The following is a 15,108-nucleotide window of genomic DNA, read 5'->3' on the forward strand; positions in this document are numbered from 1 at the left end:
TTTAGCGTTTTCTTACACAAAGCCCGTCATATACAATGCACCAGTGTTGCAATGCCTTGGTTTTAACTGCATAGCATATGCTGTAGGTAGGAATTAAAACCTGCTGTGAAAATCAGGTGTTAAATATTAAAGCACCAAACTTATGAAAGAGAGAAAAATATGTGAAATAAGTGTTGTTGAGAAGATTGTGGAGTGGATTAGTAATGTTATTGATTGGTCTTGCAGGGAAGACTTGACTTTGTGTAGATCTAGGGATTTTATTTTTAGCGGTATGATAGAGACTTAATCTGGTCATTGAGGTGTCACTATTTTATTGCTTAGATAGACAGACAGACAGACAGACAGGTAAATAATTCTAAGGCTATGGCATTGAAAAGTAAATGCGCAGAAGTGGAAGGTTGTAAAATTATGACACTTAAGAAATGTGAAAGCTCAATAAACTAGTCTACTATATATATATATATATATATATATATATATATATATATATATATATATATATATATATATGTATATGTATGTATGTCGGTGTGTGTGTATGTATGCACACATTATATACACATATATACATGAATGTGAAATGTTGGGCAGAATGTACAGTAAGGATATAAAGATACATATAGATACAATAGTGCGGATGTAATGAGAATTAAAAAAAGATATACTATGTAATATGTACATTGTATGTACAGTGCCCTCCACAATTATTGGCACCCCTGTTTAAGATGTGGTCGTGGACTTCAAAAAATTCTCCTTTTTTTTTAAAACAACATAGAACCCAAATGCAAAAAAAGAGAAAAATCCAACCTTTCATTTAAGTACATAACTTTGGTGGTAAAAAAAATCATACATTTAGAAAAAAAAAAAAAACTTGAAATCATGTGTCCGGCAATTATTGGCACCCCTAACAATTCCTCTGAAAAATTTAATTGTTTTTTTTTTTTTATATATTTTTCTGTAGTTGCTAAGGTTGGTCAGGGTATCTAGGGACTTTTAATTAGTAATTCATGATTTCCTGTTTCCCTGGGGTATAAATATGACGTGACACAGAGGCCTAATTCTCTTACCCATTTGTCAACATGGCAAAGACAAGAGAACACACCATTCAAGTAAGGCAGATGTGTCGACCTTCATAAGTCAGGCAATGGCTACAAGAAAATAGCCACTCGCCTTAACTTGCGGTATCTACAGTCAGAGGAATCATTAAGAAGTTTAAAACAACTGGAACAGTGACAAACAAGGCTGGAAGAGGTCCCAAGTTTATCTTGCCACAACGCACAGTGAGGAGGATGGTAAGAGAAGTAAAAAAATTTCCCAAGCTCACCGTCACAGAATTGCATCAAAGAGTGGCATCTTGGGGTCACAGAGTCTCCAAAACAACCATCAGACGCTCTCTACATGCCAACAAGCTGTTTGGGAGGCATGCAAGGAAAAAGCCTTTTCTCACTAACACTCACAAACGTAAACGTCTGGAGTTTGCTAAGCGGTACTGGGACTTCAACTGGGATCGTGTGCTTTGGTCAGATGAGACTAAGATTGAGCTTTTTGGCAACAAACACTCTAAGTGGGTCTGGCGTAAAACAAAAGATGAGTATGCCGAAAAGCACCTCATGCCCACCGTGAAGTATGGTGGAGGATCTGTGATGCTGTGGGCCTGTTTCTCTTCCAAAGGCCCTGGGAACCTTGTTAGGGTGCATGGCATTATGAACGCTTTGAAGTACCAGGATATTTTAAATAAAAACCTGATGGCCTCTGCCAGAAAGCTGAAGATGGGTCGTCATTGGGTCTTTCAGCAGGATAATGATCCAAAACATGTGGCAAAATCTACACAAAAGTGGTTCAGCAGTCACAAACTCAAGGTCCTCCCATGGCCATCTCAGTCCCCAGACCTCAACCCAATCGAAAACCTGTGGGGCGAGCTAAAGAGAAGAGTGCATAAGAGAGGACCCAGGACACTGGATGATCTAGAAAGATTGTGCAAAGAAGAATGGTCAAAATCCTCTCTCTGTGTTCTCCAATCTTGTGAAATGTTATAGGAGGAGATTAAGTGCTGTCTTGTTGGCAAAAGGAGGTTGTACAAAGTATTAACATCAGGGTGCCAATAATTGTGGCACACATGATTTCAATTTTTTTCTTTCTAAATGTGTGATTTTTTACCACCAAAGTAATGTACTTAAATAAAGGTTGGATTTTCTCTTTTTGCATTTGGGTTCTATGTTGTTTTAAAAAAGGAGAATTTTTGAAGTCCACGACCACATCTTAAACAGGGGTGCCAATAATTGTGGAGGGCACTGTGTGTATATATATATATATATATATATATATATATATATATATATATATATATATATATATATATATATATCTCAAGCAGATGCTAATGATCATTAATTTCATAAGTAGGTTGAAACACAGACATTACGTGAAACAGAAACAGCTGCATAGGAGGCTTAGATCTGGGTAAGGGACAGCCAAAATCTGCTACTAAATTGAAGTTGTGGAAGACAGTTTCATGTCACAGGTCATACACCATGCAAAGACTGAGCGCAGCTATAACACAAAAGGTAGTTATATACTGCATCAGCAAGGTCACTCCCAAAGATTTTAAAGCAGACTGTGGTTTCAAGATGTGCTGTTCACACTGCTTTGAAGATGCACAAAGAAACAGGCAATTTTGTGGACTGTAGATGCAGTGGTTGGTCAAGGAAACGTAATGCAGCAGATGAAAGACACATCATGTTTACTTTCTTTCAACATCGGAAGAAGTCCAGCAGTCTATTAGGCCTGTCAGAATTAATGTGTTAATAATGCGTTAACGCAAATTATTTTTATTATTATTTTTACAGCACAAACTTTATTAACACATGAGTAATGCAGCACGCATTTCTGCTTGACCATTCTTATAAAAAAAAATAATAAATAAAATAATAAATAAATAAATAAATATAAAATTAAAACCTTGAACGCAACACATGTTTATTCACTATGTCCTTTCTTGACTCAGATATAAAAAATAATAATAAACATATCCGGCAATTAAAACCATCTGTGTGGAAACAGTAAAAGTTCTGTTTGGTGTCCTGATAATTTATGTAATTTAAAACACCATAAATACTTTAAAACATTTACAAGAATATTTTATCTTCATGCTCTATGTTGAGTATGGTTTCATTGATAATAAACATTTATTTTTATATATATATATATATATATATATATATATATATATATATATATATATATATATATATATATAAAGGGGAGGGGTCAGATGTGTCAGTGATTATGTAATACTACATTACAGATTCTTTGTATAACTGTGTAAAATCCCTTGATTAGACTGTGAAATTATTTTTGTATTACACTGTTGTTTATGGTAGTTTTGAATTTTATGCTGCCATGTTTTAAACCTGAACCTTTCAACATAAATAAACTAATAATGAATAACTATACAGTTTTATATGCTGTTAGTGATTTATGTGCCAGAAAGATAAATCTTGCTTTGTAGTTTATTGGTATTCAGTGCTTTGCTTCAGATTATATAATTTGTTAGATATCTGCTGTAGCAGATGGAAAGGGATTCAGTGCTGCTATCTGTGGCGGCTCTCACACTGTGCTCTGAGGACAGGTGATGGTCCAGTTCAGTCAGAAACACAAACACAAAGGCTTTCTTTTTTTTTAATCCATCACACACACACACAGGGTGAAAAATAGTTTTTCTTTAGTTACCAACATGTCTGATGCATACATGTACAAAGTCTACACTGTTTTAACTCTTTAAAAGCAGCAGATTTAACAATGTGTCACTGAACATAAAACGTATGCATTTCTCAGAAATGAAGGAGAAAATCTATTTGCATAGAATTGCATATATTTTGGAATGTGGTAGTGAATTAACCAGTCGACAAGATCTTAGTACAGTGCATCCAGATAGTATTCAAAGCACGTTCGTTTTTCCCACATTTTGTTATGTTACAGCCTTATTCCCAAAGATTAAATGAATTATTTTCCACAGAATTCTACAAGCGATTTCCTATAATGACAACATGAAAGTGTTGTGTTTAAAATCTTTGAAAATGTATCAAAAATAAACACAAATAATAATTACATGTACATAAGAAATCACAGCTTTTACTCAATACTTTGTTGAAGCATCTTTGGCACCAATTACAGCCTGGGTATACCAAATGGGTATTAACTGAAACTGACTCTGACTAACATCAAATAAATCTTAGCTATTCTTGTTGGATTTTTCTGGCATCTTGGTTCCATCCTGCTGCAAGAGCCATGGGCCATAATAGAGCTTACAAAGCATCTACAGGATCTCATTGTTCGAAGGTATTGCTCAGGAGAGGGTTACAAAACAATTTCCAAGGCATTAGATATATCATGGAACACAGTGAAGGCACTCATCAAGAATTGCAGAAAATATGGCATAACACTGACATTACCAACAACAGGATGTCCCTCCCAAATTGCTGAAAAGACAAAGAAAAAGGAGACTGTCGAAGAGGTTGTAAAGATGCCTACAGCAATAATAAAGAAGCTGCAGCTCTTTCTGGCAAGTATTGGTTGCTTTTTGCATGAGAAATCTTTTTTTCCATATTCTTTATTTGTCTGGGCTATGGTCCAGTGTGGCAAGATACAAGCCTTTTCTGATTTAAGAAATAACATCCAAATTATATATCCAGTTTCCCAAAACATGGGGAAAATGTATAATGGTCTAATGAGTGAAGATTGTTTTTTTTTTTTTGTTTGGTTTTTTTGCCAGAATTGTTGGCTCAATGTTTGCTTTAAAAACAAGACAGAACATCAGCATAATTCTCAATTAAATTAATTTTAATTTGTATAGCGCTTTTAACAATGAACATTGTCTCAAAGCAGCTTTACACAGATAATGCGGTGAGAAAGAATGAGTAAGATTGTTCTTTATAAGTGTAAATTTGTCCCTAATGAGCAAGCCGCTGGCGACTGTGGCAAAGAGAAACTCCTTGAGAGGTCATAAAGAAGAAACCTTGAGAGAACCAGACTCAAGAGGGAACACATCCTCATGTGGGTGGCACCGGATGACCATTTATTACAGATAAACGATGTGGAGGTGTGCAGTGATGATGATTCGATGCAAACTATAGTTGAGTCCTGACTCAGTGTAGCAGACTGTTGACATTAAGTAGAGTCCAAATCCTCAAAGCTCCTGTTCTTACTCCGTAATTTCATGGATCCCCAGGCTGATGTGAAACCATCCCCAGCTGCACAGAGTGGCCTCCAATCAAAGAGAACACCATCCAGAGGCAGACCGGGACAAAGGGGGTAGATCCGAGGGGAGGAGAGGGGCAGAAACACTGGTCACTGGTACCTCAGGAGCATGTTTAACTTGAGTTAATCTATTCTCATGATAAACATGAAGAGGACCTTCACCTTTTAGCATGACAATGATTCAAAACATGAATCCAAATCAACAAAAGAATGCGTTCCTTACAAAAAGAGTAATGGCTTGGAATGAAAAAGCCCAGACCTGTGGGGGAATGTTCACAAAAGATACCCTTGCAATTTGACAGATCTGGAGCATTTTTCTTTCTTTCCTTCTTTCCTTCTTTCTTTCCTTCTTTCTTTCTTTCTTTCTTTCTAATTTCTTTTTATTCTTTCTTTCTTTCTTTCTTTCTTTCTTTCTTTCTTTCTTTCTTTCTTTCTTTCTTTCTTTCTTTCTGTCTTTTTTAAATTATTTTTTATTTTTTTGCAAAGTCAAGATGTGCCTCTTATCCAAACTGTCTGTGCTTTGCTGTTCTGTGCTGGGATACAATTAAAATGTGCTTCAAAGAAGTAATAGTAGAGGGATGTGCACACGTACAATTAGGTCATTACGGGTTATTTTTGTCCTTTTTGTCTGAAATGTGTCAACTTGGCTTTCAGCTTAGCTTGCATTGTATAGGTTGTAACTTTTACATTAAAGATGAAAACGTTCTAATATATTATATTCTCTTTGTATAATTTTCATTTTAATAAGGTTGTGTTACATTTTTCTAACCCTTGTATATTCAATGTGCACTGTTTTCTCTCCTGACACAATTGTATATTTAAACTTTTAATAATTGCTATGTTGTCATTTGCTGAAAATGTGCCTTTGGCCAGTGTGTATATCTTTGGGGATTGATAAAATTATAAAGCCTTTCATTTATGTTAAATAAAGGGGGTATTTATTCCACCTTGAAGAAATGATTTCTTTCTTATTTTCAGGTTAATTCATGGTGGGCAGCTTCTTAATGGTTTAGCCGGTCCAACCCTTATGAGTGCCGGCCCATTACTCTCTACAACATGGTTTGCTCCAGATCAAAGGGCTACAGCCACAGCTGTGGCATCATTGGTCGGCTACCTTGGAGCAGCCTTCTCTTTCCTGATTGGTCCTCTGGCTGTACCAGCACCTAATGATACACAAATAGTGAACAGCATCACCCACTGGGACACAGTGCATATCAGAAACAGGATACAGTATGTTCTCTATACAGGTACAGTAGTGTCTACTTTGAATCTAAAAAAATTAGTTCTGTCACTGCTTTTTTTTTTTTGTCCTGACCCAGAAAAATCATTCTCCTGAATCAAACGCATAAATCGCAAAGATCTTAACAAAATTGGCTTCACCTGTGCCTGGCATGTGCTTAACTGATTCAGAAAATTACATTATTTTCTAAAAAGAAAGGAAGTCTTGCACTGGAGTAAAGCACTGACTTACTTTAAATGTAAAATATTTATTTATTTGCAAAGCAAGAAACTTAGTTGACTTTTGAATTGAGAACCAAATGGCCATATTATAATATTATAATGTTTGTCTTCCCTAAAATAAACACCAGTGAGTCTCAAAGGCAGTTTGACAGAAATGCTATTGTTTAAAAAAGAACTTGGATAAACCCAAGAAATGGCCAAGAAATTGTTTCCTTTTTTTATCATGTAAATGGAGCCCAGAAAAAAAGAAAGATCCAACAACTTAACTGACTTCTTGGCAGGGGGTCAGCATATTACAGCATTTTACATACTTTTCTTGCTAAACAGTTTTCTAACTAGACTAAATACCTGTCTAAAGTTGTTGTATGAATGTTTTATTATGCATTTTGTTAAAGTGAGTAGTAGGAAAGGGAGCTGCTTGCTGTGGCTTTAGTAGATTAGTAGAAACACAGAAATGCACATTGTTATCAACCTATGTAAGGAATAAAAATGTAAATAACTGTTAGAAATGACATTCTGTTTTTTGACTGATAGCATTAATTAATGTTATAGATGTTAGTTCCTGTTATAATTTGTGATACAGCATCTGTAATGGTAAAAATCCTTAAAACTCCTTCCATAAATGTTAAATTAACATATCCTTATAGAAAGCTTTGACACATCAATGATTACATGTTTTTCTTTGTTAAATAATGACACACTTTTATCCATTAATTATTAGTTGTAAATCATGTACAGCATCCACCATACAAGTCTATGTGATGTAGCTGTTATTATAAAAATTATAATAATAATAATAATACTTACTAATATTATTAGAATTTGCATAAACCGACTACGGTAAATTTTTACATAAAAACTTAATCCACACGTGATCATGTGATTTGTGAATTCAACCATTATGTGCTGCAAAACACAGAAATACACACTGTGACTGTACGAGACATAAGCTATAGCGTCTCAAAAACTGAGAACATTGCATTACTTAATGCGGATGTGACTGTTGCGGGGTTAATGAGATGATCAATCGGCTCGTTATGTGTTTCCTTACTGTGCAGGAGTGTAATAAATCTTCTATCTCCTAGTTACCTCAAGATGAATGCGCCTGTTAATGATGTTGCTTGGAATCCTGCTTTCTCATAGTGCATTTAATGTCAGAGATAGCATGCTTAACCGTACATGCTTATGAAGTACGCTTAACAGACTTATCTTCAAGCCTGACAAATTCTGCTGGATTGTAATGGAGGTAATGACTTGGTGACTTACCATTGTTATTTGTTTTGTGTAACTGTGCAGAATTGGGGATGATTGCGATCCTCTTTGCAGTCGTGCTGCTCTATTTTCCATCCAGGCCGCCCGTTCCACCCAGCATAGCAGCAGCTAGCCAGCGACTCAGCTATAGAAGCAGCATCTGCAGATTGCTGAGGTATTTGTGTAGAAACACTCCCAACACACACTAGTATTTATTTACAGCGCTTCAATTGTCATGATTTGGAAGTCACTGAAGTGCACATAACACCATGAAAGCATTAAGAGTTGAGTCTAAAGGTTGGTTTCCTCTAAACAAACTTACCTCATATCTTTTTGGTCTCTTCATATAGTTATAAGGTTGGTCAGTCAACTGTTTTTCACATTTTTTTTTTTTTTGTTTTGTTTTGTTTTTTTTATAAATGTGATGAAGTATGTATTTACAAAATGTATTAATGTTAAACAGGAATAATTAATTAATTTTATTTTTGGCATGCACATACACACAAATTGCTCCTCATTATAACACAGTGAACAGAGAAAGCTCAGCTTAAAAACGTTTGACACTGTTATTTTCATGTTTTGTACCTTGAAGACAGTCTCGCATTTAAAATATCGGAATAAATTGTGATGCAAGTAAAAATATATATATTGCATAAGATCAGAGAACATAAGGACATAACTGTCTGTAGGTGTGCACTGAAATCTAATGCAAGTGGATCTCTAGTACAAAGGTGACTATCAGTCAAACCACACAGATGGTTTCAGAACCGGATAGGGTTTTATTTTTGGTGTATCCTTACATATGCACAAGGAATTCGTTTTTGTAACAGAAGCTTCAAGGTACAACAATGTATAAATAAAAAAAAAAAGAAAGATTTATACAGAATGTACAGTCAGAATGATATATGCAGAATTTACAGAACTTGTATATGTGGTATATGTGCAAATGGGAAGCATTGTACGTTTCCCACTTATGCAAGCAGCAAATGTATTTTAAGCAACACTTCTACTCATTTAGAGTTCTAGATAAGATTCATTATGGCTTTCTAATACTGAAGCATCAGCGAAGAGATGAATTTGATCTGGACATAAGGGACAGAAAATCTTAATGAAAAAGGTCTTGTCATTTTTCCCCTCACCATCTGCTCTAGTTAGTTAATGCACATCAAAGATGTGGCTCTATCCCCGTAGAGTAATTATGAATGTCTTAAGATGGCAGGCATTGTCCCTGCATGTTAAATAGATCATCTTTTTTTGTGCAATCTTACTGGCCACATGAGTTTTGAACCAAGTTCAGCCTGAACATAGCACATGGTTTTCCACAGAGTTACTTCCCTTTTCATAACGGGTTGTTTATCAAAGCCAGGGCCAGTGTCACTGTTTACAGATCAGAGACGGCTGTTCCTTGCCCTGGGTATGTTTGCTTCTGCTCTGCTGGAACGAGTTGAAGGCTGCTCCCTGGAAAGAAGTGAGCATCCAACAACATTGGCATAAGGACCCTGTCTGTTTAATCTGCCAGGTCCGACCACAGAGGGACACCAGACTTTCTGCTCTCAAACATAAACTTTCTACAGAAGATGAAATAACAAGTGTGTATATTATACATGCATCTAGACAACTGATTGGAATTAAAATTGTATTCTAGCTCAATGTGGCTGAGGAACATTACTTTATATCAGAGTAGAGCTGCAGTGGCCTGAGCTTTGTAAAGTTTGTGCACATGTACAGAACATTGCGGATGAGGGATGGCATTATGTTTCTCAGATCTCTTAGTTATGTGCAAAACTAATCTCCCTTTTTTAGGCTTAGCTGTCTCTGGAGTTTGAACTATAGCTCATTTAATTGCTTTGAGTTTGATTTGTTTGCACGAGTCTCTCTCAGATGCTCTGAATATTATCACTTCATACCATCTTTGCAAGAACTATTTTCCAGAGCTTGATTAGTGTGGTTGCTATGATTATTAGGATTAGCTGGGTTTAATGATTAGGGAGAAAAGGTATTGCTATGCCTCGTTCCTAAGGCATTCAGTTTGAGTGTGGCCCACCATCAGTGAACGGCAGTTAGTTGTTGCTTTGCGGGCTCGTTTTAAAATATTTCACAGATGAAGAGCCTGGAATGCTTCTATATTGTATCCAAATAAGCTTTTGCTGGTGAAAGAGTATTGATTTTCCTGTTGCTAGAAGGTTAATGAAACGGGTTCAACTGGGAGAAAAGGTGCTCCATCAAAACACGATTCCTCCACCGAGGCCACAGCAGCGCTTCCCTCGGCTCTACCGTGTCTTTATGCGGCAGAACTTGTGATTTGCAACCAAACTTAAATGTTTGGTTTGAAGCACAAAGACATTGTGTTGAAAATGAATATTTTCTTACAGCTTTCAACAAAATGCAAGGTGTGAAGATGCTTAATTAAAAAAAGAAAAACAGTGTCTGGTGATGTATTGCAGTGGGAAATATTGTTAGTGTAGTGTACAGAGGAGCTCACCCACTCAGGGAAATCAGGGAGGCTGCATTTGGTGCATTAGGAAGATGGGTGAGCATGGCTAATGATTATAATTGGGACAGGAGTGATTGAAGCATGGCCAGACATCCAGGTGAGAGGGGCTGATTTTCTAAGGGGACCTTGAGACATTTCGGCTCTAATGCACTGATTGAAGAGATTCTCTTAGAAATGCTAGATGACATAATGATATAGCCAGAAATTTTTGTATCAGAGGATGATTGCAGAGACAGATCCAACTTGAGGAATGTTTAAATGCTTAAATGTTAATTGTGTTGTTTACTTATTAGGATTGGGGGACCGGATTAATGACATATTTGATTTTGTTGCATGAAAGCAAAATGGTATAAAAAAAAAAGATGAAGATAATCCTGCATACAGTAGATTAGTGAGATGAATAAGTCTTGTATTTTCCGAAAAGACACCCAGATACTGCTTGTGAGAATATTGTGAAGTAAATAATTAGGCAAGGTTTTGCACAGTGTTTTTACCCCTGCCAGTATCAGATGGTTGGTCCAAACATTCCTGACTCTTGTAACTAAATATCTTTTATTCATTTTTGCTGTTGAAACGGGGCAATTCTTTGTTTTGGGTTGAACAATGTGATTTAAGACACTGGATAAGAAGATGGTATTTCATCTTGAAAGCACGATTGCACTTTTCATAAAAATTAATTTTTACATCTAAGCTAAAAAACAAAACAAAAACAGCTTCTACAAAATGAACCACTTGGTAACATAAAATTACACGTTAACAAATACGATACTTGTAATAATTCTGTAGCACTGAAAACAGACTTAAGGTAAACGTATGTCATAGTGACATGAAGCCATAAGATACAACACTTTTTGCTAAGCACTTGCTCCATTCTATAATTACACTTGGCCAAGAGCTAACTCTGCTGTCAGCTCAGTGTAGCTGCTATCCTGCACACATTTATCTCTGTCACTTGGCTGAAAGGCTGCCTAGATTTTGTGTGACAGGAAAGCCGAGGAGTTGGTAAAAAAAAAAAATAAACACTTCAATGTGCCTTAAACACATAATTTCAGTAAAGAGTAATACATTGGCATCTGCCTTACTGCATTTGTTATCGTGGCTTTCAATTAGATTGTGTTAATAAAGTACATCATAAACAAAAGTAGATTATGTTCAGCATTGTCAAGACATGATAACCCGTGAATAATGAGTTATGCACAAATAGGGTAATTGAATGCATGAGGGGTTGGCGATATCGACAGGGTAGAACTAAAGAAAATACAAGTTATGAGACGTGGGAAGCTGCAGAGTAATTTTATATGAATTAGAAATAAGACATTGATAAGAAACCAGTATTATGAATACAGAACAAAGGGTTCTTTATGCTTTATGTCCAGATATGACACCATTATTTAAAATTAATTCTTAATTAAGTTTGCTTATGCTATAAACTAATGAAGGTAGGTACTATATAACTTTTTATTATGATCAATATGATACACAGTACAAACATGGAAAAGACATTTTAATCACCATCCCAGTCTCTCTGCCGGACCGTTTTACAGTGAGACCATACAGTGTATCGGTGGTCCCTTGCTAGAAGAACTAATTTCAGTCGCAAGCACAGACTTGTAAGTTTACTTTCACTGTCAACATGAGGTATATAGCTGTCAAGTCAACTAATTAAAAAAGTCATGGTGGTTTCCTGATAAAGTAGAGGTCTTAGTAATTTTCCCTAGTTACTACTGTGTTAATGTGTGTACGCGGAATGCATCTTCTCACCTCACATCCAGTTTTCCTAAGACGGGGATAAGAACAAAGTGGTTACTGGAGAGGAAGACGAGTATTAACGAAAACTGCCTTTGTTACAATCCGCATTCTCTTATACAAAGGGATTACTGCATGCAGCGTATCCCTGCTCAGTCATTTATCTCTCTTATCTCGTTTCCATGCTATCTCCCATTCTCAACTCACTAACAAGGTCACTCGGTCATACCTTTATACTGGAGAGAAAACTCTAAAGCCCATTTCCTCATTAAAATTACTTGGCTTTTGTTACTGTTACTATTATTATCGTGTTTAACACACATTCAATTCTCTCACCATATTATTTTCATGTTTTTCTGCTGCTTCACATTCCAACAAAAGTGGCCTTGTAGCTCATCTAGATTTATTTTTATGTACGCTCATTTTCATGTAAGCTCAAGCTCATTTGACATCTCTCTCTCTCTCTCTCTCTCTCTCTCTCTCTCTCTCTCTCTCTCTCTCTCTCTCTCTCTGTCTCTCTTTATCTCTTTCTTTCTTTCTTCTTCTACTTTCCTGTGCCACTTTCCTGAACTTGGTTTCGTGGGCTTCCATTCTGTTTATATTACAAAAAGCCAAAGTATTTAAATCTAATTTCCTTTTCCCAAGGCTTTTTTTAAATTATTATTCCTATTGGATGATGTTTTAATCATTCGACTTTTTTAATCCTGTCACTATAAGTTTGTCATTTTAATTAACTAATTAACTAAAATATATAATAAATGAGACTGATTATTAAGACTTATCTACTGAGGCTGTTTAATCAAACAGGCTTACAGTGCAATGTGTAGCTTATAGCCCTGTACAAATCGACCTAAAATCTCTGGTGCTTCATCTTTAGATGTGAATTATTAACATTCTTAGTGCACTGTCTTAGGAGGAACTTGTTTACTCTACACATACTGTATATTCTCATTTATCTTTACTGATAAATAACCCAGATCAGATGGGTTAGGTTCTAGAGACCATTGCCAAAAGGACAATTGAAACTTTTCTCATATAGAGGAAAAAATATACCACTGCAAACCAGTGAAATTGTTTATTAACATATTAAATATAATTGTACATTGTACAAATTATATATAATTTATTTACCGTTAAATTTTTTTAGATTATTGTCATAATCCCTACTAGGCAAAGTATAAGGAAAATTCATTTTTTTAAATGACAAAATTGATCTGAATTTGAATGTATATGAATGACATGTAGAGCTATATATATATATATATATATATATATATATATATATATATATATATATATATATATATATATATATTGCAAAGAAAGGGATGGCTATGTGTATGACAGATATTGACAGAAGTTGAGATTAAAGTAATTGATTCTTTAACCAAGAGTTAAACAGCATTGATGTGCCTCAGCCCTCTGTTCTTGAATGATGTGAATTAGGTTTATCAGGAATTGCACATATGTGCTCTAAAAATCAGGAATCTAATTATTATCAAGGTAATAATAATGCCAGAATTGACTTATATGGATGGCCATGTGGAAACAGATTCATTTTTTAAGCATGATTATGGGAGCCAATTTTAAACCAATGTTTAATTGGTCATGTATGACTCAATAACCTATTGATAGTTTTTCAAGCAATGTACAGAATTCAGTGGTCAGGCAAGATGCAGTATTTATCCACTTTTTTTTTACACATGTGAAAGCAGAAAAGGGTTTAGGTTTCTGTAATGTAAACAACTGGTCTGATTAAGTATGTAATTAATATTGTAGTTATTAATTAATTATATTATGATTTTTGGAAGAGTCAACATTACAATTTGCACATTTAACCTTATATCAGACACACATTACAACTTGAATATAAGCCTTTGAGAGCATGTGAGTGCAAGAGCTTATTAAAATCACAATATTCAGAATAGAAATGCTACAATATTAGCCTGAGATTTAAGAAACATCATCTCTTACTCGAATAAGCAGAGTCTTCCTTCTCTTGTTGTTATAGTAACATGAGGTTCCTGATGATTGCACTTGCCTATTCGGTGCCTACAGGAGTTGTAGCTGGATGGTCTGGTGTGTTGGATATGATTCTGACTCCTGTAAGAGTTAGCCAGGTAAGAAATCATCTCATTAAACATGAAAAACACATACAGGTTACTGTTTTTAAAGTTTTTTTTAATGAATGAAACTAATTAAAGCAATTTATTTTGTTTATCTAATCAGCAAGACACCACGGGGTATCAAAATAGATTTTCATTATTGCAAAACCTTTAAAAATTGAGTTTTTCCTAAAGCAGGATGATTACACACTATACATATTTCCAGTATATGGAGTCTAAGAGTGCAGGGGAGTGTTTTAGACTGTAATTACATGAGTATTGACATCTAATTCTTCACTTTCTTTTTCTGCTGTGTTGACGATCACATTCATTGTGATCCAGGCAAAACGCACAAAAATGCAATTTCCTCGTCCAAAATTGATTTTGACTCATAATTAACCCCAGGGTGTATGCGCAATGTTAGTGACTGGGAGCCAACATCACAATCTTCTCAAACTGTTTTCCTTTCTGCACCTCCTCATTAAAATCCGGCAGATCTGTGTGAATAGACTTTTGAGTTTAAATCAGTTGTTGTAACAATCTAATTATAGCCTTGGAAAAAGAAAAAAATCCCTAAAGCCATACACATCAGTATCTAATCAAACATGCATGCAAGAAACTCTTCTATTTGCATGTTTGCCAAAACACGCCAACAGCTCTACAGCTTAATGAGAGGAGTTCTCCATCACAGTCTCTATGATTTTCCACAACCTCTTCGGATTTGCATGTGACCCTGCAGACTGTGGGATTGAACAGTTTTGTCGCACTTTGAAAGAGATGTTTCTGCATCCTCTG

General features: G+C 35.4%; 1 protein-coding gene across 1 annotated transcript in view; it reads left to right on the forward strand.

The window, feature by feature from the left end:
- Positions 1 to 15,108, forward strand: part of slc49a4 (solute carrier family 49 member 4) — a 45,086-nt gene that overhangs the window by 12,179 nt on the left and 17,799 nt on the right. The window contains exons 3-5 of the mRNA XM_046845676.1: positions 6,235 to 6,503; positions 8,014 to 8,143; positions 14,220 to 14,328. Of these exons, the coding sequence (XP_046701632.1) occupies positions 6,235 to 6,503; positions 8,014 to 8,143; positions 14,220 to 14,328 (508 nt within the window). The remainder of the gene's footprint in view (positions 1 to 6,234; positions 6,504 to 8,013; positions 8,144 to 14,219; positions 14,329 to 15,108) is intronic.

Source organism: Silurus meridionalis, chromosome 3 (assembly GCF_014805685.1).
Source record: "Silurus meridionalis isolate SWU-2019-XX chromosome 3, ASM1480568v1, whole genome shotgun sequence".
Taxonomy (NCBI): Eukaryota; Metazoa; Chordata; class Actinopteri; order Siluriformes; family Siluridae; genus Silurus; species Silurus meridionalis.